The 27850-nt window shown below is 41.3% G+C and overlaps 1 protein-coding gene across 1 annotated transcript in view; it reads left to right on the top strand.

Annotated features, from left to right (window-relative positions):
- LOC122873706 (sodium/potassium/calcium exchanger 3-like) overlaps window positions 1-27850 on the top strand; it is a 64096-nt gene that overhangs the window by 26609 nt on the left and 9637 nt on the right. Inside the window, exons 3-11 of the mRNA XM_044190781.1 lie at window positions 13319-13395; window positions 19726-19800; window positions 20636-20720; window positions 21514-21617; window positions 23046-23120; window positions 24632-24657; window positions 24761-24814; window positions 24903-25036; window positions 27262-27422. Coding sequence (XP_044046716.1) covers window positions 13319-13395; window positions 19726-19800; window positions 20636-20720; window positions 21514-21617; window positions 23046-23120; window positions 24632-24657; window positions 24761-24814; window positions 24903-25036; window positions 27262-27422 — 791 coding nt within the window. The remainder of the gene's footprint in view (window positions 1-13318; window positions 13396-19725; window positions 19801-20635; window positions 20721-21513; window positions 21618-23045; window positions 23121-24631; window positions 24658-24760; window positions 24815-24902; window positions 25037-27261; window positions 27423-27850) is intronic.

Here is a 27850-nt window from a genome sequence, read left to right as displayed (position 1 = left end):
TCTGTGTGACAGTGTGTCAATGTTAAACTTGACATGCAAACTCATCGCTGTCTTTGCTCTACCTCCCAACCCCAGTCAAGTAAAACTCCCAGAATTCTTTGCTTCTAGCCATATGGTGTAATGGCTGATGTTCACCAGCTATTTTTAGGTACTATAATATTTGTCATTTTCATCCAGCAAGCAGTGCCCAAGACTCTTTTTCATTTTATTTCTTTTTTTCTATCTTGACAATAAAAGATGCAAATATTTAAGGAGCAGTACAATGTGATAGTGATAAACAGTTGATCCCAAACACCCTCTTGTATACTGTGCTCATGCAGACAGGTTTAAGGTCTCTCTGTTTTGTTGTTCTGAGCTGTATGGATTTTAGAGCTACAAAATGGGCTGGATATTCATAGACGAGTTTTTTTTGCCCTAAAGCAGAGTGGCTGTTCATCTCACAGCTTTAGGAAAGCACATATTATTCTGTTTTCTAAATCAGGAAGAGAGTCGGTTTATTTTCAGGGCGATTATGCTGTGCTTCAGTGAACTTATTCCCTTTGACTAGATACAAAATAAGTGTACATGCCAGCTGTGGCATATCTATTTTTTCCATTATCTAGAGATTTGCGTTTAGATGGTTATTAAATGCGTCCAGACAGTTACTGATCCTTCAAAGAAGTTAGTTAAATAGCAAAACAGATGTAAAAAGATAAAGTTGATCAGATGGTATTTGGAGTTTACCTTTCTGATCACTACCTGGAAGACCTGTTCTTCTCATTCCTTTCAAGTCCAAATATCTCAAGCCAACTCAGTTCATCTTTCAAAGCAATCTTCAAACAACACAGTTTTTCACTCTTCTTCAACCACACCACCAAACCATATTTCACTACCATGTAATTACAGCTGGACGCTATTGGGGAAGTGGCTATTGCATCATTCAGGAGATATTTTCTGTGTTGTTTTTCACAGAGGGAAAGCACACAGTGACTACACACAGAAAAAATAAAACATTGATTTCCCACTGTGCATAATTAGCCAGCAGAAGTATGAGATGCAAAATCATTGCATTCATAATAGGCTGGATAGCTTCCAGTTGATGGTAGTTTGACGAGAGAAAGCAGAGGGAGATGTATTGCAAATCCATATTGCTTCACACCCCTGTGTGGAGTGAGTTAGTAGGGAATTCATTAATGGCATATTTAACTGTTATTCATCACAACCGGGCACCCACAGATCTGCTAATGGAGTTCCACTGTGGCCTTTTACTGTATAAAACTGTCTCCTTGTTAATTCTATCAACTTATTGTGGGATCCAGTGCGTTTGTATGACTGATAACTGTGAATAATTCATTATGACAAGTAGGCAACCCCACAGGATTGCAAAGATAGTTCTGGTTTCTTACAACCTGGGACTTATTTTTGTAGTTCACTAAGTTGATTACTGAGTTCAGTCAGAGACATGTCAAGGAACTGACCATTTCTAGCAAATGGTTGTACAGTTAGATTAGGTGGAAAAGGCTCTGCTCTCAAAGGATCCAAGCAGCAACGAGGATTCTGCTGGAATAACTAATAACACATACATTATCTAGGGATGTCCTGGTCAACTTTTTTTGGCCCAGATCCAAGTCCTTTAATATTAGTTATGAGTCCAATCTGATACGATTAGGCCTAAATGTTGATTAAAAATATATCTGACACAATTAAATAACTCAGACACACCTTATTTTTCACAAGCTACTTAATCCAAATATTGAAGGTCCTGGTTCAAAACCAATAAGTTTCTAAACTGATATTGATATTATATGAATGAAAGTTTAACTGGGAGAATGTGAGAGGAAAGAGAGAGGAGAGATAACTGTGTAACACAGTTGGCAAAATAACCACTGTCTGCTCTCAGAGACACCAGTGCGCCAAAAAAATGTTTCATATTAACACACTCTTATTCTTGGGATTGGCTTTGGACATCGCTAACATGAACATTAAATCTTATATATACCAAAACTATAGCGCATGGGGGAGGAGGTTGGGGTGGGGGAGGCAGCTGCAACACCAAGTAATAGTGATGTGCCAGGTTATAATGGATGTGCTGTACACCTGCATGAATATGATTGGATGTTACTAGTCAACTGGTAGTCACACATTTGATGAATGAGCCAGTGACTGTGAAGCATGAATTAAACAGCTGATGCCAATCAGCTAATGCAAGCGCAACTTCAGAGTTATGCCTGACCTATACTCCATGTCTGGGAATGCGGCAACATCCATCACAGTTTACAGGTTTAACTTTGACCTTCTGTAGTTGTGTGCAATCAGTTTTGTCGAGCAATGAGGGATTATTGCCGACGTTTTGCATGTGCTCACTTTTGGTTTTATCTCCAAATATTTGCCCCATTAGACTTCATTGTAGCGATGGTGCTGTGTTCAAAGATCTTAGTAATTCATTTAAGGAAAGACAATGTTATCAGAATCAGTGGAAACAATGGTCAAAACTATGAAAATAAGACACCAAGGTGTAATAAACTTCCATTATCCTTTAGCAGTAAGTACTTAGCAGTAAGTCTAATTTATACTGGATTGATAGAGCCAAACTGTCTGCCATAAGATTACTGGTGCTACCCTTAATGATCTTCAGCACCTGATTGTTCCATCTGCTATAGACTTATAGACTCACCTATAGACCCACTAAAATGGCAATACGGTTTCAAATGCCACATAGATCGTAGTGTGTTTGTACTGCTCTGTCTCTCACTCTGTCTTTTTGTCTGTTTATCTATCACACACACACACACACACGCACAGTGAAATCCTCTCTTGAGCCTTTACTCCAGAGGTCGGGTCTGGTCTGTACCAGACTGTAATATAATATGCTTAGTCATCAGAACAGAACAAAACAGCAACGGCCACAGCATCTGCATGCACACACACACACCACACACACACGTACAGTGCAATCCAAATATGAGCCTGCCATCCAAATCTCCAAATGCAGTTAGACAACCCCCTCCCCTCGTCAACTTACCCCCCAATGCCAAATCTAGCCAGTGGTGCCTGTTCGTTTCCATGACAACGGCCTGAAAGTATTACATCATCATTGAGAAGGAAGCAGGGCAGAATTTTGCACACACACACACACTTGCATTCCCTCACTGCGTGATTTTCGCTCTCGCTCTGTCACACACATCCCTAAGTGCCCTCTACCCAACCCCCCCCCTTTCGGAGCATACAGAGCCTTGCCCTGTGTTACGTATGACTCCCAGGCTCTTACTCGGGAGAGGTGACATCATCACCGGTAAGAAAGAGGAGGGTAGGAGTAGAAATTTTTTCGGGAGCATTGTTACTGCTTATTGCTACACTGTAAAGTTAAACCTTACAATTCTTCCTCCTGATGTTCTTCCACTATGTTCACAATGAGGTGTCTGTCAATTTTGAATTACCTTTGGGATGAAAAGCAAACAAACATTAACAGTGGCAGCTCACATTAGCAGTTTCAGCTGGCAGGACAACCCACTTAAGACACTCTGAATAATTCACTGTGACTACATAAGCTTATCAACACATTTTGCTCCCTAATGAAACCATTAACATCCAGGTAGCTGGTTATCTGTGTGACCTGTAAGAGAGGGATAACATACTGATTGTTTCTTAGCTGTTCACTTGTTACACACAGCTTCATTTAAGTGAGTGAATGGGCCTGCGTTGTGGTTTGCTCTCATTCGCTGGGATATGAAGTGAGCATCCAGACATTACTTTTAATTATTTCTTATGTACAGCTAAAATATGCAGCAGTCAGTGGTTTTAGCTTTCTTGCGGAAGCACTGGGTAGAAGGTGGAGAAGGGGGAACGTAGCCGGGGAGGTGGCTTCCTGGCTCTATATTTTATAATAAATTGCAGAGATTGCAGGAATTCCCCAAAGACTCACAAGCATTACTCCACCTTTTCACCCCCATCTCTGTGATGGTTATAAATAAATGTGAAAGATGGAGGAAGTGAGGGAATGTTAGGTAAAGATGAGAATGGTTATCCACTGGGATTTGTACAGTAGATGTGTGAGGGAGAGTTCCAGGCCAAGAGCAAATGTAACACCACCATATGTCTGTGCACAGTCCCACTTCCCACTTCTCTTCTCTCTTTCCTTTTCTATAAATAAACCCACACACTCGCCCACATACATGGTGCATTACTTGATGCGATGGGATGATGATCTGTAACCTCACTGGTGCTGAAACGACTAGCCAATTGACAGAAAATGAATCAACAACAATTTTGATTGTTTTGACAGCTTTGCCATCTTTTACGACTTACATGACATACATATGTTACTCTGGAGTAATTCTCCTGACTCGAGGATGTACCAACAACGAAAGTTCACACATGTAAACACGGTTTTATTGCAAGTGAACCGGGAACCATTCATTGTCACTCTGCAGTGAAGGTGGGCTCTGCCTTCTGCCTACATACAGTATGTGTGCAGAGGGTGACCTTGCATCCACAGGTGTGATTAATTTGGTATAACGCTACTGACCCAAGTGTGATGATTACAGATCAAACGTCTCTTTTGCTTGGTAATGTTTACTGCACATCATTAGAAAAGAGACAACTGCAAAACATTGATTCCATTTTTCTGAGCGTCTCAAACACTCTGAAGTGACTCTTTGTGTTATGAAAAGTTGATCCATTGGATCCAATAAAATAAAAATCGATAAAAAAAAATGTGTGTGGGGAGAAGTAAGCTAGCTCAGCTGAAAACCTTCTGCAGTGTATGCACTCAGTGAGCAACTTATGTTGGAATTATTGGGACACCATCTTGGAACACAGTATCCAGTTTCCTTAACCCATGGCACATACGCCAAAAACATGTTCTCTTTTCTTGGTCTGTTTCAGTGTTGTGTGTCCAACTGCACATGCATTGCACATATTCCTTCTTCCTTATACTTCATACTGTGAACTTTTGCACATTCCCTGGTCAATATTGTGCACATTCCTGCACAAACTGTACAGCTCTTTCACTCTAAAAACAGATATATTGTACATACTTTTTAGAATATTTGTTCATATTTTTATTGTCAAGTTTTCTATTTTCTATTTATACCGCTTGACTTTAGCAGTACTTGTTTTTTTTAATCTTTTTTATTTTCTCTTACTGCGTTTATTGTTACGCACCAAAATACCATAGCAAATTCCTTGTATGGGAAAACCTACTTGGCAATCAACCCGATTCTGATTCTGGTGCATATTAGTGTCTCTCTCCTTTCACACTGAGATTACGTCATGCACATAGAATTTGCTGTTTTTGGCACTGGGAAAGTTTGAAAATTATTAAACCTTTAAAATTTCACAATGCATAAAGTAAAAATTTACCTTTTTGTCATTCATGGTGTCCTGGGTAAAATGCTTTTTGGGCCACTGGGGATGTTTTTGTTGTAGTACCATAGTTGGCCACTGGGGCAATCTCCAGCTATTTGAATACATCCATACACTCTCCATAGTATTAGTACGCCAACTGGGGATGGCCTAGGTCAGAGCCACGCCTCCTGATACGCCTCTACCCCACTCACCTCACACTGGTTGATTTACAAATGTGTGTAAGGGGGGGGGCTTAAGTTGTCATTGTTGTAGCCTCACCTATTGTATCTGCTGTAATAAAACTGTAGGTAACATGACACAATAATTTTTTTAGTGAGAATAATCCAATGAAGTAGTGGGATCAAAGATAGGCCACACAGTCTAGCACACTATACTGCCATTAAAAATGATGCGGAAGGAAGCCAGACAGAGAAAATCAGAGTCTGAGGAGGGTGAGGATAGGAAGCAAAAGAGATTTGACAGAACACTGCAACTAGCGTGATACACTTGTGCATCTGAACATGCTCAGTGGGCATAAAGGAAACGCAAAAGTGCAGCAGAGCTCGGGCACGAGGAAAACGAGCCCAACAGAAGTCATGCTACATCTCGATTCAGAGCCCCTCAGTGGCTCACAGTGGCTCCTTCCAAATTGCCTGGTAAATTAGACAGGCATGGGATGGTGCAGGCGGGCGGGCGAGTAGGCGGGCAGTCAGCTCCAACAGGAGAATGAAGCAGGCCGCGGCAGAATGTGTCCCCCAGCAAGCTGAAGCCTGATTGCTGATTGATACATTGACTGCCACTGATTGTGCATAGTGAAGAAGAACGGAGAGACCGGGATGATTGCAAAAAGGGAAACAATGGAAATCTTACTGGCCTCATGTGTGTTTTTGTGTCTTTGCACGTGGGTTTGTGTCTCGCATCTGCGTGTTCAGTGTTAGTATGTTTTTGTGTGTGTATGTGTACTACAGCCAGCAGGGGTAGTTGGGGCCAGAGCACCATCAGCAGCTGTTCAGGGTTCATCCCAGTGACCTCACTTACAACTGCACTACCAGGCCAACTACATCACTTTTTCTTTCTATGGCTCTGTCTTCCCTAAAGTGCACTCAGTACAAATCAGTTCCCCCATATTCTCTTCATCAACATAACTGTCAGGTAACATCTTTCACACTGAATGTTTCCCACTCACCCCTCCTTCTTTCCATCCCACCAACACCATTCCCATCATACACCAGGGCACATGTATTTTTTTTCCAAACCCCAAACATCATGCATAATGCACCGCATCTCAGCTTGCGTTCTGCATGTAGTACATCAAACGTCATCACTAATGGCAAGTGTACTGCGGAGCAGCGGCTGCGCAGAGGAGTGACTCCCGTCAGGTTAAGGCTTAACAGTCTATTATTTTTGCCCACCTCTCCCTTCTGCTACTTAAACACACTCTGCCTCAAGGAGCCACTCACTCTGTTGCTATGGGAGTTTGTGTTCAGACGGATACAGTCGAGCACACGTTACAGGCAGCCAGCCAGGCAGGAGTGCTGATATTGATGAAACAGATCAAATCGGACTGATGTGTGTGCATACGTTTGTCCACGCTGTTCATTTCATCCGTGCCGTAGACAATTTTGTTCATTAACTTTGACAGATTATCCAAAACCCGAATATTGTGATCTAATATTTATCAGATTAATATCTACAGTATTTGAAAATAGTTTCCTATTAAGTAACATATTCAAGAATTCCTATTTAAACAGACTAACTGAGCCAGAAGCAGCAGTCTTTGCTCTGTATAGGCCTGCATCTTGTCATCAACTCTCTGTCATCAGCTACAGTGTGCGTAGAGTAATTTGACCTTGACAGTTTTCACTTGACGTAAGGTTGTCTGTCTTGTATGAATATGTGTTTGAATTGAGTGGGGGTGAGTCACTCCTCAAATGCAGCAGTTGCGTAAGAAGTGACCTGTTGGGTATAGTTGAAAGAAACCTTTTGTGCTTTTGGATAGATAGGCATATGCTGATGAATGGCTTTGTTGCTGGAAGACATTCAGCGTACTGTACTTTGGTGGTGGCTCCCTGCATCACTTGTGGCCAAAAATAAGCATTGACAAAAACAACCCAAGAATACTTGATTTAATCTTACCTTGAATGCTTGAATGTGAAATGACCACTTCTGTTATGCCAGCGGACGTACCAATGACTATCACCAGTGGAAAGTCACAAAAGAGAATGAAACCATCCCAATCATGTGATGCCCCAATAATGCAAAAAGTCTCAATGTGCTTTTAGATTAAACGCAAATTTTCCCACTTACGTTGTTTGTACAAATTTGACCCCAGGAGTGTTTGTGTTTATTTGCCCCAAACAGTTTACGTACAGTAATGCCTGTACAGACATCAGCTGTAGCTGTGGCTGTGTGTGTGTTCAGAGTTTGCCTTGTGCTCATGTGTGACGGCTCAGCCTCTGACTGATATAAAAACTCACCAGGAATTCCTATTCTTTCTTTTATTTTTCTCTCCTTCTTATTATCTCCATATGTTTATGAATTGGAGTCATAGCACCGCAGGTAAAACATGTTTTTTGCACAAGTTGAAACATTTTTCAACTTGCCACCTCTAAAATTTGCTTTGCTTTCAGTCTGAACATACCCCTAAAAAGAAAGGATGAAATAGATGTGACCACTGCCATCTTATGTTGCCAGACCAGCAGGAAGACTCAGCATAGCAGACTGTGTGAGGAAGGCTCTGCCCTCCCTCAATAACTGCTGTCATTGCGTCTGAACTGTTTAACCTTCAGCCAGGACAGTGTAGCTGCTCAGTGACCAGCAGTAGACCGTGAATGGGCAGCTCCCAAGACTCAGTGTATGTAACTGTGCACATGTGTGAAGGTAAAGTGAGACATGTCGAAAAACGTGTGCTCAGTGAACTGTCCCTACATGATTGAACATTAAAAGAAGAGTAAGAGTAGAAGGTTTGGAGTGTATTGGTGTATGTGTACAAGTGTGTGGGGCAAGTGGGAATGTGTGGCCACGCTAGGCTCCATTCAGTCTCAGTTCAGTTAATTTAGGGGATTTCCACATAATTCTAAAACTAGAAATCTCTGCAACAACCTGCATGTATAATTAAATTATTAGAGTTTGAGACTCAGTGAACTGAGTGACTTAGAGTCTACCCTGACACACGGCAGCATATGGAGTTCAGCCGGGTGTAGCACGCGGCAGGTGCTTGGTGTGTAGCTGTGCGTCCTCGTTGGCGTAAACCAGAAGAGGCAATAGCGATATATGCATCTGCTGCCTGTATCTCCCCCTGGGACAGGGAGCATCAGTCTGGGCACGGTGAATGCCGGCTGCTCGGCCAGCGCATCCTCTCATCTCCATCACCGTGTCCACTTGACAGGCTGCTGAGCCCTTTGCCTCACCTGCTCATGTAGAGCACCATTCACCTCAATGCGGCTGCTCTCCCGCTGTCCACTTCTTCCTGAGTTGATGTAAGGTTTCCATTTCAGCTGACTGTAGTTGTTCTGGTAATTAACATTGTGTTATGAGACCACATATCTGTCTGCATTCCTCCTGCTACTCTGGTCAGGGCACATAGCAATAGACTAGTGGATGTGTTAAGTTACTGTACTGAGATACTCTGCTGTCTGTAATACACCTCTCACTGTGCTTTTTCAGCTGTATGTGAGGTCATCATGTTACTTTTTTACTCAAGGTAAAAGATGACCATTTAACACCATCTCAGCAAGTGACCGTTCGCTAAGCCCGGCAGCCCTTAGTTACTGTTGCTACTTCTGTCAAGCTTTCCATGCAAAAATGCAATTTACAATGACAACGGTGGCAGATCTACCACTAGAAATTTGTAGTACTTTTTTTAAAAACAGGTCCTTGTTTTCAGACAGAGGCAGACAAAAAGCAGGCTCCTCATTTCGAGCCGGCGGCTGTTGATTTTGCCGAGATTACAACTGTCCCTGGCAGCTTTCATTCACTCTAGCTGGCTAATTAAGCTAAAGTTAGATCCATGAGTTGTAAAATGAGAATCTTGTAAAGGGGTTCTTAAATATGCACTTGATGGCTACGTATTGTGCTAAAGACTGAGGCTAAAGCTAACAGGTCCCAGGCAAACAGTCAGCATCCTCACCAGATGATGATCCATGTAGAAGACGTGTTACAAGAGAAAGGGCTTTTAGGATGAGTACTAACCAATGTTTGGTGAGCGTAATGTTATCTCGGATAAGGAGTTTGGCTGGAGTTGCTGAAGTATAAACTTCCCCAAATCCAAAATTAGGCAGGACATAGCTGCTAAAGTTAGCCTTAACTCTAACATTCAGGTTTTAGTGGTTAAATACTACACAGTGGATGAGCTATTGTAAATGTTTTTGTTATGTAACCTGTAACCCATGGATGTATAAAGAGGACTGGATACAGCGTCGGAGGTGGGTTTCCATTTATTCATCATGAAAGCTGCTCAGTGACGCAAGAAACCACAAAGGTTCGACTTCCCGATATAAAATTACCCGGATCTTCTTATAGTTTCTGCATTGTGTAGCCCCACAGGCGCAAGCACAATAGCGTTTCCCACAAGTCTTGTGGGTCCAGTGTGCATCATGTGACGGACACGGAAGTTGTAATTCCACGGTTTGGCCGCTATGTCAAATTGGCTTCAAGGCCTAGTGCACTTCCTGGGGGCTTGCTGTAACCTCATAAAATGTAGTTAGCTAATTAAATGCTCCTTTGCCGTGGAAGTATAGTAGGTTTCTACTGTAGGTAGTAAGCTAGTTAGCCGGACATGCTAACATTTGCAGCTACATTTACATTTGTAGCGCGTATAATCATATTGTTTAATCCATTCCTTACACTTTTGCTGTTGTGTTTTTGGTTTTGGAAAAGCTAAAAAAAAAAAAGACACCACCCTCCCTACCAGAGTCCCATGCACACCACCTCAGCATGTTGAGAAATCCAAAGCTTGACAGGCCTGCCATGCCTAGTTATGATTGCTAAACTATGATTGGAGAGTTGCTGTTTGAGGGAGGAGTTTAGTAAACGGTCGGTTACTTTAGTAATAACCAATGGCCAAAACAAGTAGTAATAAACCCTTAAAAAAACATATCCTTTAAGTGTATAAATTCTGTATGTTTTCAACATATCTACATGTGGTAAATGGCTGCATTTATATAGCGCTTTTATCTAAAGCACTTTACAATTTTGCCTCTCATTCACCCATTCACACACACTCTGATGGCAGCAAGCTACCATGCAAGGTGCTGGCCTGACCATCGGGAGCAATCTGGGGTTCAGTGTCTTGCACTTCAAACTTCGACATGTGACCGGAGGAGCTGGGGATCGGACCACCAACCCTGTGATCAGTGGACGACCCACTCTACCTCCTTTGCCACAGCCACCACTACATACCAGCATGTGTTTCTGATTCAGATTTAGAAAGAGTTAGGTGCTGTGAAGTGGAACCTTTCAGTGTTGATGTGTATAAAACACCTTGTTTACATGAAGGTTCGGTGGGTTTCTTGTGGGAGTTTGCAGTTCTGCATCACATCCGCACATGTTCTTCTCTCATGGGAAATTGGGCTTCATGCTTCTTGGAACAGTAATTAGCAGCATGGGTTTTTATCTGCAGGCTCTTTGAAGACTTTAAAAGAGCATTCTGCTAATTTTGTTGAGTCTTTCTTTTTCAGTCTTGTCTTTCACCCTTACAATGTATCACTATTTCTGGTGATTTTTTTGTGGCATTTTTGCTTCAGACAGGAGTATTGTCTTTTTCTCACCTACATTAAGCCCTAATTCCTGTCATGAGAGCTGCTTGTTCTTTCCCTTCACACACTAGCCTGGCATTTTGGCTGGATTGAGTTTGAGCTAGCTAACACCGGCTTGTAACAGTAAATATTAAACACATCCAGCTGTCGCTGTGAGATGGCTGCATGTTTTGCTGCTTTGTACTCTCTGGCTTTTTACAAGCTGCTCTGCATTGTGTTAGGCTTAAGAAGTTATAGCAGTAGAACATAGGGCAGAGGAGGACTGCAGCCACTCAAGCACAGCGAGATACTGTAGATGCAAATAGGTCAGCAGAGTACAAAACGGGTAGAGACAGTGAACAGTGGGAAAGTAGTGAACTATTCTTTCTACTCTCATTTTCTCTCGGCAACATGTGAAGGAGTTGAGACTGAAAAACTAAAAAGACTAAATGTAAGTGGAATAATAAACTACTCAACTACTCCTAACTCACTTCATTTATTCATTTATTCTTTTACCCTCTTATCTCTTATCTCTTAGCCTACCTGGCTCTTGAGTGAAGAGCATCCTTCGCTCTGTAAGATGGCTACCATGTAACCTCCTGGTGCCTCATGTCATCATCCCCTCTCTGTCCCGGTGTTACTAGAAGTTTCTAGCCATGCTAGCGGCGTACGGCTCAAGGGATGGCATTGTCCGACACTCAGTCGGTCCACCATGTTAGTCCTGACAGAAATATCTCTATATATCAACTATTGGATGAATTGCTATGAAATTTGCTGACATTCATGAACTTTGGTGATTCTTTGACTTTTCATCTAGCGCCATCATCAGGTCAAAACTTTGGTTTTAGGCAAAATACATTAGTATTGACATTCGTATTTAGTGCTAGTTAGCCAATGTGCTATAATATGCTAACATGCTAAACTATAATGGTAAACATGGTAACCTTTGTCTGCAAAACATCAGCATGGTAGCATTCTCATTGTGAGTGTGTCAGCATGCTAACGTTAGCATTTAGCTCAAAGCACGACTGTGCTTTACTTTATTTAAATTAACTTTTTTTCACTTCACTTCAAACTCCTGCTGTGAAAATATGGCTTGTGCTGCTAAGTGTGTTAAAAATGACTTGTCAATAATTGCAGTTGCCTTTTTTTTTTAAAACTGTTTAAACATCTCATTTTAATCTCGTGCTGTCTAAAGGAGATGCCCTGGGATTTTTCAACATGTCTGGTCAGATGTCATTTGTATGTCTTCCACAGTCTGTAAACTTATTATATTCTTGTCATTCTTGCATTGTTGATGCAGTTCCTCTATGTTTACTGTGCTGGTCAATAAAATATTTCTGATTCTGATCTTGCCGTTTGTTGCAATCATTAACATTAGCCCAACTCTCTGCCTGGTGCCTGGCTGCCCTTTCCCAGGGAATAGTGTAGGTGCTGAAATATGTAACAGATGTTAGCAGTGGCCTGTGAATGGGCTCCTGATTTGTGTGGGAGGAAATGATGACAGGGGTGACTTGATGCTTGAGGAGTGAGAGGCAAAGGTTCCTCAACACTCTCCGGCAGCCAAGCGCCTGTCACTGGTCTTGGCAGTCAAGGAGGGACTGAGGGGCTGAGAGAGGGGAGGAAGTAAAGAAGCCATGGAGAGGGGGTAGAATAACTCAGGCCACTATTTAAAACCAAACTCCCTCCTTTTCACCTCTTTCTGTTTTCCTTCACACTCTCTCCATCTGCCAACTTCCCGCTATTCTCTCAGTCTTGTTCTCTCACACACAGTTGCTCTCTCTCTTGCTCAATTGTACTCATATTTCCATGCAGAGAAGTGGAGTTTGCAAATTGCAGTTAAACACCCACCACCCTTTCTCTCTCCGTTGCGCTCCATCCCACTTGCCTTACCCTAAATATCCCTTGCTCTATTTCTACAATGCTCGCTCTCCTCTTTGCCCTCGCTTTGTCCTCCTAGTGCTCACTTTTTCCATTTCCCTATTCTTGTCACTCTCCGAGGAAGCATGCTCATACACAGTCCTTGGCAGGGCACAGTTAGACTGTCACACACACTTGGGCAAGGTACTGTCTGGGCAAGGCTCCTTGTCAGTACACATGAGTTCAATGGGTTTCTGTGCTCATAGGGTTGACCTCTCTGCTGGGCATTGGAAGTGTGTTCCCTGCACCACACTCTGCGGAAACACACACACACATATGCACACACACTCACATGCTGTACATGAACTGTTCTAACCGTATGTGTCTGTCTCTTCCAGCTCTGCACGAGTTCCCTACAGACCTGTTCACACACAAAGAGAGAACAGAAGGAGCTGTGGCTCTGCATGTCCTGTGTGTAAGTTTACCTTCACCTATACAACTCCGCATTCATATGCGTGTGTCAACATGTGAGACTGTGTATAAGTGCCCAAGTGACGTTTTACATCGCATTTTAAAGGATAACTATTAAATAAACACATCAGTGGGCCACAATTTTGCACTGGGTGACATGTTCCTTCACTACCATAACCATGGGCACTGTAGTTTGCTTTGACTCAATCCCGTACACACCGTTCTGCCGCCGTAAAGACTCACTAAACCATCAAATGTGTATTAATTCCCAATTAGCAAGTATACATTTTTTATGACGTAATTTTTATGATGTGATGATCTTGTTGCTCTTTCCATATATAGTACATTATAAATAGTTTTATATATTAATGTATTTTCAAAGCATGCTACATCAAATAGGCACATTTTGGGTCAAGGCCTTTTCTGTACAAACTTAGTACCACCCCTTAGTTGCACTTCTCCAGTTTATCTATCTAATATGGCGTCCTCCATGTCCCTTATTAGACCTTCCCCTTGCCAGTCTGGGACTACGAACATGACCATATACCAAACCCACCTTTGTAGGTGCCCCATTGGCTGATATGTGTGTGGATGTATATGATTGATTGTCTTTCATACTTTTTTACCCTTTTGAATTGTTTTTGTCTGCTTCGTACCTACCCTATTTAAATGTTGTTTGTAATGTGCTTCATGATGACCCTGATGAAGGGCACAAGCCGAAACGCGTTGGTCTAACATTAAAGTTGTTCTATATACTACTACTCTATAAGTGTTGCTGGAGTTTTGACCTCTATTAATTCGCAACTGAAAATAGTTCCCAACAAATTTATATATTATATTTATATATATTTACCCCAGTTTGAGTAACGTTTGCTAAAAACTAGAGAGCCCTGTTGCTTGAGGAAATTACTGAGCCCTTTTAAAAATGAAACTATATAATTGTGACCCATTTGTAAAGATTTACGTATTCAGTAGGAACCAATGGGCTTGGGAGTGAGTGCCACAGTAAGGATAGGGGAATAAGAGAGCATGGACTAACACATTGTTGTTTTTTGTCTAATGATGGGATTTGTTGACAATACGAAAAACGCCAGCCATATTCTTTAAAAGAGCACTCCACCGATTTAGCAGTTCAATGGACAGTTTAAAAAAAAAAAATCTAAATCGATGCAGCAGAACCAGAGATATCGTTCTTTTTATTCCACACATTCTTCTTCATTGTCAAATCCTGGCACCTACTGTACATTACCCACAATGCAACTTGAGTGCCAACAGTTCGGTCGGAGATTCGGATGTATTATGCAAGTAGCTGCTAATGTAGCCTACATTTTTCCAAGCTTCGGGTGTTAGGAAGATACCTCAGCTTATAGCAGATGTTCTCCACTGTTATGCAGTGTTATGCAGCCACAGCTGTTGTCCAAATGTCATAGCTACAGAGGTGTTGTAAGATCACTTCTTTCTAACGCCACACCCCCAGATGTTTTTCATTTTCAGACTTGACTGATTCAAGACTATCGCTGTCACTTGAGGACATTTATCAGACTGCACACAGCTTCCTCTTGAGCCACAAAAGGCTTTATACAATTTAAAACAGACTTTGATCTGTAAAATCGGTGGAGTTCCCCTTATAAGTCACCACAACTGCAACAGAAAAATCCAAACACCTCAATCAAAATACATCACAAAGTGACACAATCTTTGTCATTACCTGTCATGTTCGGTTTTTATTAAGTCATGGGATAATGTTCGCAGGCTATCATCCAAAGCAAGGCTAAACAAATGGTACCACTGTAGATATTTCATCCTCTCTGGCTGAGCAGAAGACAGCATCTGGATCTGCAGCACAATGCCAGGCCCAGTCAAGTCCTGTCCTCTCCTCTCCACTCCCTCTCAGGCAGTATCTCATTGGTTCAGCACATGCATGACCAGCCACACTGGCCTCTCCAGCATGGCCCAGCAGGGGTCAATACGTGAGGTCAAGGCTATGATGGAGCCCCTCTACAGTCACTCTTGCTTGTTCCAGTACATGATGACCCATGTTGTGTTGGGCTGTTGCTGATAGTCTCTGGGGGGCTGACTGTAATGGAAGTCCATGCCAACAGAGCAGCGTCTCCAGGGAACTTTGCTGTGCATAAACAGAGCACTAAAAACTACAGAATGGACCGTTTTGCCAGTACATGTCTGACATTTTAGGCAATGTCACTACTTAGAGTGCGCCCACCCTCTGAGTTAGCCTTTTCCTATGGCAGAAGGGCAAATGAAAGTAACCTTTTCTAGGATGCTTGAGTATTAAAAAAAAAGAAGCCAAAAATACAGTATATCACCACAAGCTCTTTCCCTATGATGTCTAACCTTTAAAATAATGTACTCCATGTCATTTTATAGTTGGTGTTACTCTACTTTGCTTTGTGATGGAACAGCATTCTGAGGATTTCAGGAAGGGCAATCACGGCTAATACCCTCAGAGTATACTGTATAGTTGTAATGCTGTTGTACTTTTCCATCTTTCCATTTTTGGAAAATGAGAATCCAGGCCCGAGGAAAAGGTTGCCCACTGTGACATGCAATATATCCACTGAAATTTCCCTAAATAGGTTTGGAACATTGTATGCAGGAAACGAGCCAGGGAGCAAGCTAAATGAGAGCACTGACAGTCTCTCCTCATGCTCAGCATAGTATACCATATGTAAAGCAAATTTATTTGTCATGTGCCTTTAAACAAGGTAATAAACTAGGGCTGCAACTAATGACTATGGAAATTAATAAAATAAGTTCATTCTTGACCTTGTGCACAGTCAATACTCTTAACTTAAGGTCCACTTACTAGCTTTTTCCCAGAGCTTTCAACTGCATCTCATAGTCTTTTAGCAATTAGAATGGTCTTCATTCACTAATGAAGAGGATTGTATTACATTATTTTTATTGGATTCTTTCCAATGCAGCAAATCAGAACTTCAGTTTCCTGACAACAGATATACTGTGAATCAATCCAACAGCAGAAAATAATGTTGCATGAGCAGGAGGGAAGGTGTGTTTAGCAGTGCAAAACCAGCAGAGAGACAACAGATGATACATCACATTCGAATGTAAATAGCATACATTCTTTCTGTAAATTTACTATATTAATTACTTTGTTAAAAACATTTAAATGGCATTATATTTGGTAAAGGGTAGTGGTGACTTGTTTAGGACCTGAAAGATAACATTTAGGACTTTGAGTTTGCGTAGGTGTTGCTGGGACTTGACTTGGGACTTCATAGCTAAGACAGGAGACTTGAAAAGCAATGGCTTTGTAATCAGCAGCCAAAATACATAGTATAAATGTGCTGACAGCCCTCTCTCCACCTGCGGCTGTTCCCCTTTACTGTTAATCAGACGGTTGTCAGCTGACGAACACAGGACACGGAGGTAAGTGCAGATACGATGGAGGTTTATTGTCACAGTAGTAGTTGTGCACAGGAGGAGCAAAGTAGTAAACAACGTATGCAAGAACTAGAAATGTCTATGAGAGTCTTATCTGTCGTAGAAGTTCGCTCTGTTCACTGATAGTGACGGGGAGCAGGAGAACCAGGAGACAAGGACACACACAGGTTGAGGGGAAGCCAGAATACTCGGAGATCTTCTGTAGAGAAGAGAGTCGGGTAGCATCTCATGGTAGAGTTGAGACCAGACAGTGAGTGAACCGGGGGAGTGTTGCTTTATAGTGCAGTGGGGTGATTGGTGGCAGGTGTGTATAATCAGTATTCAGGTGATTGTGATCTGATGACTGTGGTGGGTGGAGCTGGTGGTGTCTGTGTTGGCTCCCTGACAACAGTACTCCTACTTGATTATTTTCCTGCTACTGTACAGGATAAGATATAAAAAAATCAAAGGCCTTATGACATGAAATCATTAAAAAAATAAATAAATCTGAAAATGCTCTTCAAAAATAACTAAACAAATTACAGAACAGATGTCATGTCACCATGTGGCTTATATTGTTTGCATTATGCTGCACTCGTAGCAGCATATGGTCTTGGTTCAGGGATGTTAATTTAAACACTGGAGTAGATCCTGCTGTCTGTTTCTTGTATTCCTATATATTATATATCCTATGATTCAGTCACAAGTGAAGCTGCTGTGAACGGATTCCACTGTCAGTCGGTGATTGTCATTGATCATGTTTATGTTTATGATTCTGGTATTGGATTCAGCTTGAAGACAGAAACCTGTAAAACGCTTTGTGTTAGAGCTTCATTTCTGAATTTTAATATCACAGTATTTTACCTCCAACTGCTGTTCTCTTGACAGCCGTACTGCTGACCCCCCTCCAGTTCTGCACAGCTCATCAATGCTGGCATCATCACTTCTCAGAAAGGATTTGCTCTCAAAAACACAAACACAACTCCAGATTTAAGGACTTCCATGTCTGCATGCAAAATTAAACATGCACACAAATTTACATTGCGTATGCACACATGTTCACTCACAGCTACAGTAGATAGCGGTATTCCCTCCATCTCAACTTCGAACCTGAATCAAGATTAAACCCAGTTATCAGAACAGAATTACATGTGAGCCTTTGACTTTTTGCTTGCATACTGCTTGCATTCACAGTGTGGGCTCAGCTGTAGCTCTCATGCAGGCGTTGGGTAGTTTAGTTCACTCTCACCTGCTTTGAGAAACAGGAAATAGAAGAACTGGTGCAAAGGAAAATGTGACTCAGTGCTGAGCACAAAAGGAAAACGGAATATTCACTCTACATGCGATTCCTGCTGTAAGTAGGTCTTTGAAAGGCTTCGTTATTACAAAGTGTAAGGATATTCATGCCTCTCCTTTGTTCACACATTCCCCGTCAGTCTGTCGTCACTAAACTGACATTTTCTCCCTTGATCATCGCTATCTGTCTTTTATCCCACCCTGTCTCTGCGTCTCTGCTCTGTGTTGTATGTATTATGTGATGCCAAGGATAGGTTGCATTACGGTGGGTGTTTATGCAGTAATACACCAGGGAACAAAAACACACCAGTAATATACAGCATTAAAAGCATTTCACTCAGTAGATAATTTGCAGTCATAATGAATCCTTCAATTGTAAGACTATTCATTTAGAAGGATAGGAGGGTTACATGTAGAGTTCCCCGAGGGTCAGTGTTAGGACAATTATTGTTGTTTTCTACGTATATATTTGTTTCCAAGGTTTCCCGAAACATTTAGTTTATTTGCAGATACAACTTTTATTTTGCTGTGGTAAATATTTGAAAAGTAATTGAAATTTTGATTTGAGTTGAGTTGATTTATTTGATAAACTATTATTTATTTTAAGTAAGACTAAATTTACAATAGGGGCAAGCACTTAAATTCACAAAGCAAACTTATGATGAATGTTTTAACTGAGAGAGTGTCTGGAATATCATTTTTGGGAGTGATAATAGATAAGAAATTAACTGTAGAAAACATGCTAACTTCGTAGAGATTTGGGGACAGGAGTACTTGTGCAAAACAACATATATTGGGGCAAGCTACACGAGCCTCCCACTGTTCACATATTCTTCCATATAGTACTTACTTTTTGAAAGTATGGGGAGATAAATATGAATAGAAATACAATGTTCATGCTGTAAAGAAGAGCTGTAAGAATTGTAAAAAAAAAAAAAAAAACACACAAAAAACCAACCCCATTGTTTATTAAATCAAACCATATTATTTTGTTATGTGTCGGATATTGTTCTTTAACTGGGGCCCATAGTGTCATTCCATTCAGACAGTTTATTTCAGTAAGGGAATAAGCCATGCACATACAGTAACCTTCCCTCCTAGGCTTTTTTAATGCAGTATGTTTAAAAAGTGAAAACTAACTTCCTTATTTAAAAATGTAAATAGTGTGGTCCCACAGTTATGTTATTCATGAATTTTTTATGTCTAATCCGTTAATGTACTGCACTGCATTTGCATGGATCAGACCTCTGAATTTTTAGCCTTCAATTACTAGACTCACTTTCATTTTTCATGGTAATTTTCATCTAAATTTAATATAGCAGTTACAGCAGGGAGGTATTCTTCATTGTATCATTCAGGGTACACACATAGATTTGTTCAAAATAGAAACAAAGCGGAAGAAGACATGGAAGGTGGTAAATAACATCACTTTTTCTTGCCCAGTTTGAAATATCAACAGATATATCACAGGTGGTTGTACTGTGTGACAGTTAACGGTGCAGCTGGAACCCGTCTTAGTGTGGACTTTTCACCCTATGGGATCATATGTATAAATCACATCAAGCAACATGTTCATACTTCACTGATCCCTGTAATATTTATCACTCTCTCTCTCTCTCTCTCTCTCTCTTCACAGACCATTTACTTGTTCTGCGCCCTGGCCCTCGTCTGTGATGACTACTTTGTCCCCTCCCTGGAGAAGCTGTGTGAGGTATGAATGCGAAGTATTAAAGGTCCTGAAAACTTGGTTTCAAATTTTAAATATTTCTTTCTAACATTGAATATTAATGACTAAATAGGCAACAATTAAAGTTAAAGTTAAAGTTAGAAATTAACACTCAAAAGCTCAGCTAATCTATTTCATCAGGGCTGCGTGGGTGTGTCTCATTTGCTGTATATCAAACATCAAACATCATACAGCATCCTCTGGTGACACCTGTACAAATCCAAAAGAAAGCCATTGATCATAATATAATACATGCATTTACATAATTTCAGGTAGTATATGTTTATGTACAAAATGTCAAATGAATTTTGGAATTTTTGGAAATTACTAATGCTACAAGCCAAATTTTTATCCCCATAAAGTGCTTTTTTTCCTCATCTCCCAGGCTTTCTTCAAGTAACTGAATACTTAAATGTTACCTTGAATAGCTAACTAAGTCTTTGTATATTTGTATATTGTATATCTAAATGTATTTTTGTTTTTATCTTACTAAACAAGGTATTGCTGGTGCCCAGTATAAAGGAGAGTAGAAAAGAAAATAGAAATCCTTTTTATTGGACAAATCCACTTTTCTTCTTCCAGACTGACTGACTGTCAACATTGAGTGGTAAAATACCAGATTTACAGTGTTTTTACACAATCACACACATGCAAGCTTTAGTGGATCTGTATGATCAGCTAAGGGCCAGGGTCAAGGGTCAGACTGTGGACTGATCTCCTACTGTTTGTGTCTTAGGACTGGTCTGGATTTTCTAATTCCAGCTGGTATTTGCTTTTCAAATTTGAACTTTTTATTCGTCTCTTACTACTTTTCTGGCAGCGTCTCCATCTCAGTGAGGACGTAGCAGGTGCCACCTTCATGGCCGCTGGCAGCTCGGCTCCCGAGCTCTTCACGTCCGTCATAGGTACTCACCACAACCACCCCTCCGTCTCTTTAACTCCTCTGTTCTAACTGAAACACATGCCGCAATACTGTAGCTGCATTAGAGAGGAAGCATGCATGCCTTGCCGCAATATTGTAGCTGCATTAGGGAGGAAGCATGCATGCCTTTCAATGGGTGCTTTACAGTGATGCTTTTATCCCAAGACACTTGCAGTAAACAAATATGGCTTTCAATATACTGGATCACATCAGAATCACATTAAAGACATCTTATGTAATAAGCACTAGAGAATTGCTGGTGAGGAATAAAGGCCATATGTTCTTTCTTTTCCATTTTTCTTTGATCATGGTTGTGTTCAGTGTAGTATATCTGTCTGAACCAACAATATGAAGAACATTCACTTCAAAGGCAGGAACGTCACATTACGTTACTGTATTCTTTATATTAAAATCGAATTATACATACAGACTGGGTTTAAAAGATTCAGTTCTTCTGATTTGTATAGAGTGAATGCAACTAAAGGTTTTATAGGCCTCTTAAAAAATATTTTTTTGTGTGTGTGCGTATGTTTGTTTGTGTGTGACTGAGACAGAGATCCATGACCAGTATGGCCGAGTTATTTACATATGTTTTGACAGTTGTGTGACATGTGTTTGTCAGCACTGCAGATGCTGTGCTGCAACTGGAAATGTCAAGTAGTGCACAACACATCATCTATGCTCTCTATGGAGTCATAATGCTGTGTGTGTGTGTGTGTGTGTGTGTGTGTGTGTGTGTGTGTGTGTGTGTGTGTTCTGGCTCATTCTCTCCCCAGGGGTGTTCATCACCAAAGGTGACGTGGGTGTGGGGACCATCGTGGGTTCAGCTGTCTTCAACATCCTCTGCATAATCGGTGTGTGTGGCTTCTTCGCAGGCCAGGTATGATATAGCAGCGTTACACTGCTGCAGCCGAACCCGCCGCTAACCTGGTGGCATTTTCACAGAGTACAACCAGCAGCATAATGTCACCTTTAAATATTCAGCCACATAAACACAAAGTGAGAGAAAGTACTCATGCATACATGCACATGTTTGTTTATGCAGAAGAATGCAGGACACACAAACACACTGTTGATGTATGCATGCATGAGTCTATCAGATCCATGTTGAACCACATCGACTTACTTTACATGTAGATTTTATGTATGTATTTCATGCAATTTTTAGTCTTGGCTGTCTAACATACTCCTGTATTCTCTGCCTCTGAAATTTTCATCTTTTCACGAGTGTCAGTATAGTCAGATTTGTCATGTAACTCTCTTGTCTCGTGAAAAATAACAAAGTTGAGGATTAAAACTTTTCATGCCACAGTCATCCACTGTCCTGAATACAAACAAAGTGTACAAAAAGTGAAACGTCTGGTGCCAGTACACATTGGAAACATTTTTATATGCATTTGTTTGTGTGACTTTTTTTTTAATATTCTCCTCTGTGCTCGATCTGCTTAACCAGCCACATGTACAACATCCCATCAGTCTGAACACATTTGATAATTTGTATCTCTCTTCTGCTTTGCATCCTCAGTGCTGTGTGTTGCATGAGATACAGAGATATCACAATATAGCGCAGCCTCTCTCTGATGCTATCTGACATGCCAGGGACGTGGAAATGAGTGCAGTACACGGATAAGCTCTCTGCTCTGAAAAATATATGCACTGGACTCCAAACAGTGATGCAATCCCAGATTGCGCATTACGTAATCATAGTGAGATAATGAGGGAGAAGGGCAGGCGGCGTTACAGGGCTTGGAGGGATGAAGTGCAGTAAGATCTTCTTCAAGTCCAGCCATTGCACCTCACTACTGTTTGTTACCCTTGGCTGGCTGTTCATAGCAGGCTTCCTCTACAAAGCACTATTGTACAGTGAACCAGAGTACAAGCAAACATTTAAAAGCTTTCTTATGCTCTAACTCTACCATCTGCCTCGCAGCAGCAAACGATTCCACAGCTGGGAGTGGCACATTCGAGATGTGACTTCTGTCCCTCCACTTACGTATACGGTGTGAGCGCTGTGTGGGAGAGTGTTAGTCACTGCATTGTATCTGATTACATAAAGTTGATGCATACACCGGCACCTTTCCTACGTAGGATGGTACCTTGCAATTGGCTTTTTCAGTGACTGTGATTCAGGAGGTCAACTCAAGAGCTCCTGTGTTTACATCAGTATGGTAATGATGTCAGATGTGTTTCTGTGTCACAGTGCTGCATAAACTCCTGCAAGGACAAGTGTTACTATAAGAGTGTATGAATTGAAGCGGCATACATATTTCGTAAGTGTACTTATCTCTGTTTTCTTTTTTCCTTGCAGGCAGTGAAGCTCTCTCATTGGGCTCTACTCCGAGATTCAATTTATTACACATTTTCTATCACAGCCCTCATTGTGGTAAGAGATTATAGACTCGCATGAAAATACACAGCTCACATGATCAAGTGTGTGGTGATTGCATTAATATGCAGAAATATTTACACTGTCACTTACTTATCAAGCATATCAGGCCAATTTGAAAGTGTAGTTTATGGTTTTTCAATAACAACAATCCTCCCTGTAGTAAAGCGTGTTTGTTTGGATAAAACATGTAGTATGTATGGAGTATCATGAGAGACTGAAGCTGTGTCCCAAATCCATAATACATTCTAATTGTAAGCAGGTTTTGAGTATGCAGTGTACTCACACTGGTAAAGGGACATACTCAAAAATGTCAGTTTGCATACTAAAAAAGTAAGCATACTACTAAAGGAGTATGCTGATGGACACTATTGTCCCACAATGCAATGCACAAAGGAAATTGAGCAGTGGTAGGAAGTAACTAAGTACATTTACTCAAGTATTGTACTTAAGTACAGTTTTGAGGTACGGATTTACATTTTAGGAAAATAATAATAAATAATAAAACATATTCATTATTAAGATTTTTTTAAACAAAATGTATGATCAGCAGCCAAAGTATGATGATTTGTTATAGACTAAACTGCTCAACAGCATATAAAGTAGCTACAATTAGCTCCACCTCGACCGACTACAACAGTAAAAGGCCACTTACATGTTAATGCATCTATAATGATAATCCAATAATGTATGACACTTTTGCAAAATGAATGCTTTTACATTTGCTTATATATTTTTACTTAAGTAAAGGATGCAAATACTTCCTCCACCACTGAAATGGAGGCTCTACTTACTGCAAAAAATTAAAAGAGATTGCTCCAAAAACAGCTGGTATTAAATGTTTAGAAAAACATTTAGCTTACTCTTTGTGAAGTTTAATTGGCAAAACAGTTGGTATGTAAGGTATGTTTATTTCTTTTATACTAAGTGTAAAAACAGTGTACTATAAAGAACAGTATATTGTACATACTGTATGCAGTTAGTATGTAGTGTGGAATTGGCACACAGCATATGTCTGTGTTAGAGATAGAACATGGCTCACTCCAGTTAGCCTGACATGCTATGGGCCAGCCGATGTGTTCTTTCATATCATGGTGAAGCCAAAGACAATTTTTCACATCGTGGACAATAAAGTTTCTAACCTAACCATCGTGCACACAAACACGATAAATCAAAAGATAAATCAGCAGAACAATCACACCATTGTGATATGACAGCGTGTCACAGCATAATCCATGATTTCACATATTCCGTGTGCAGCATGCTACAGAGGAAAGCTCACGAGGGATTTCAAAATAAAAAAGGAACTATCTGTTTCTTCAGTGCCTTCCTGTCTTTAAATTAGGTATAATGAAGCAAGAGGTCATGCTTTGACCTTTTTCTGGCTGTCAGAGCTGTGGATTGGTCGTGCCCTCTAGTGGAGTAGATGTTGAAATGCAGAATTAATTGAACTTTCTATTTCTGCCTCCTTTCTGTCCTTTTGTGTCCTCTTTGTCTTGCCTTTGTAGTTCATCTACGATGAGAAGGTGTGCTGGTACGTAATGATATTGTCTCTAGCAGCCTCAATATACAGTTATGGGTTTTTTTAAAATACTGAATCACTGTATACATTTGACTGACCTTGTGTTTGTGTGCAGGTGGGAGTCTCTTGTCCTGGTCCTCATGTATGCAGTCTACATCCTCATCATGAAGTGAGTGTCATCATCAGAAACTGCTAATAATGTTAATTGATAAGTTGCATTTAGTTGTGGCCCCTTCTCATTCATTTGTCATTGCCAGGTTTAACGGCAGGGCACATCGCTACTTTGACCGTCGAAAGAAGAGCTCTATGAATCTGGCCAATGGGCTGACAGGAAGCACTGATCTGGAGGATAATGTCACGTGTGATGCTACTGCAGTCCTGCTCAAGAAAGGTAACATAATCTGCTCTATTTTACACAGGCTTTGCCCTCTAACAGGACTCTGTGGTTTTAGCTGCTCATCTCTGCGCACTGAAATTTACATAAACATAAAGTCAGCTGGGGCACCACTCCTCATCTATTTTTGTTCAGCTCCAGGATAAGACAGTCAAGGATGACTTTATTGACTTTAAGTTCTGTCTGTTATGTCCTGGGATGATTGCCAGCATAGATCCTCAATGCTAAAGCTGCACCATGCTGTCTGTTTCTGGGCTGCGTATATGGTGAGATCATGGCCACAAACAGATCCCCGATCCCCTTATTGGTGAAGAAGAACTTCCTCTACTTGATGAAGCCCACTGCTAACATGCTGAGCACTGAGCTTCCACCTCCTGGCCCTCCATACAGACACTTTAAGTGGAAAGCTACAAATCAGCTGCAGATCAAGCCAGTGTCTTCCCTAAACTTGACAAACTCTAGGAGTGTGTAGATGGGCCAGAATTCACTTGAGTAAAATGAACAACGTTCCCTCAGCAGAGCAGTCATCTGCTTATTAGCGTGGTTGCTGCCCACCTTGCATCCGGTTCTGCTAACTGGTCTCCCCAGCAGACCAAGGAGAAGGTGACTCTACCCAGTAACACTGTAGTCTTCCTGTTGGCCTAGTTGATGGTGGCAGGATACAATTGGAGCAGATGGATGTGTATCTTCCTATAAATCCTCCTTGTGAGCAGGAGAATCCCGCATAGCATGATACCTTACCAGGGATGTTGACGATGCCTTTAGCTATGGCTTTACTCATGGTCTGCATCAGAGTCTGTTTGGCTCAGTGGGACTGGCCACCAGAAGGATAAGGAAAACCTCCTGGGTCCTCAACTGTCAAAGGAGGGACTGTTTTTGCCACCAAGCACTTCCACAGATTACTCTAATGTTTGCATCTTCTGTCTCTCTAACCTCAAAGGTAAGGTATATTATGGAACACAACAGCAAACAGAAGAAAGCAGCACAAGATGTTGGCTAAGGCCTGCGCACATCCTTCCAGCCTCCAACTTACTTCAGCACAGCCTGCTCCATCAGCTTGTTCTGCATCTGATTCTCTGAGTGCTGCCCCAGAGAGAACCAGTCCCACATGCTAACTTGTACCTCGGGGTCTGCTGAGTGGGCGATGTAGAGAGGGCGGCAGGTGACAGTTGGTTCAGCAGATGGTTGCCATGCTGGATGCGTTTGAATGTGCAGCGTTAAAATGGTCCCCACAGTAGCCAGCAGGGACCTTCACGAATCTTCAGAGTTTTGCAGAGGAAATACCTCTGGGGGAGATAACCTCTTACATTTCTGTGTTCTCTCTGACAGGACTTGGGGATCATACCCTGCCCTAACAAGTGTGGTAGATGGTGTACAGGGAAATGATCACATGAACCTACTATGGCTGACATTGTTAATGCTGGTGCTGCAACAGTTCCAGCCATTGATAAGCAGAACAAAATTATTGGTGACAATGAAGGGGACCTGTTGACCAATGTCAACAGACAGGGTGGAATTCACACTGTACCATTGTTGCAGCCTGCTGGGGGCCTACAGGTGTTGTGGATATCCAAGCAGGGAACTCAGGAACACGAGGAAATAGGACCCAAACGCAGACAAGAGGCAGAGCTGGTGAAGTTCAGTGATTTAATGGCAACAGAAAGTGTACAGCAGGCTTTACGGGTATGTTGAGTCAGGCAAGGTTTAAACCAGGAAAGCCCAGTCCACGGGGAAGGACCAGGAAAAACAAAGAACAAAAACACCAGAACAAGGCTGGGATGCTTGACATGGGTACAACTGAAAACACAAATGACAAACTGACACCGAACAAGGGAAAAAACTCAGACTAAATACACTTAGGTAGGGGAGAAAACGAGACACAGGTACAGTTAATCAGGGCGGGGCCAACAATCTAAACTGGAGGGAAAAGCAAACAAAGACAGGAAGTAAAACAAGAAGACACACGACGAGAGGAGAACACTTCAAAATAAAACAGGAAACAGGACAAAACCCCAAAACTATGACAACAGGCACTCTAGATCTTTCATATTTCAGGCCTGGAAAAACTGCTTCTTTCAATAATAAGAAAATGTTGGCAATATATTTCGAAATCACTTTCACATTTTTGACTGCAAAAAAGGATGACTTTGTGATTTCAGTTGGACTAAAAAGTAAACAATCAGCATTACAGTCAGATGAACATTTGTGTTATTTCTCTCTAGCTAACTTCCACTGTAAGCCGTCGGTGCTGATGGTGGATGAGCTGCTGTCTGCATACCCCCACCAGCTGTCTTTCTCTGAGGCCGGCATGAGGATCATGATCACCAGTCATTTCTCCCCCAGAACCCGGCTCACCATGGCCTCTCGCATGCTTATCAATGAGGTATATATGCACTAAACTATACATGGACTCACATGTGTGTACACTGAGTTCAACTCTATGTTGAGTTATGTACTTTTACATGCTACAGGTTATTTCAAATTGGAGTTGTTGAAAAGCAGCAAAGCTGCCCTCAAGAGAAATATAGTTTTGTCAGCTTAAGTTTATTTTGAAAAATCCCTGAAAAACCCTGCCAAACCAGAGTCTTAGCATAAATACAAACCAAATAACACTGTCTGTGTTCCACAGAAGAAGGAGTGGAATGAATGTTAATTTTCTTTTGGATATTACAGCCAACACTTTCTCTCACACCTGTCTGCTGCAGATTTCAGTCTGGATGTAAATCCAAACCAAACAAACGACCAAATTTGGGCTTTTGACAGAAAGAAGAAAAAAGAACATTAACTTCTGCTTCAGGCAAATATTAGGGA

This window comes from Siniperca chuatsi, linkage group LG3, assembly GCF_020085105.1.
Source record: "Siniperca chuatsi isolate FFG_IHB_CAS linkage group LG3, ASM2008510v1, whole genome shotgun sequence".
Lineage (NCBI taxonomy): Eukaryota > Metazoa > Chordata > Actinopteri > Centrarchiformes > Sinipercidae > Siniperca > Siniperca chuatsi.
This window is presented reverse-complemented; position numbering and strand designations above follow the sequence as displayed.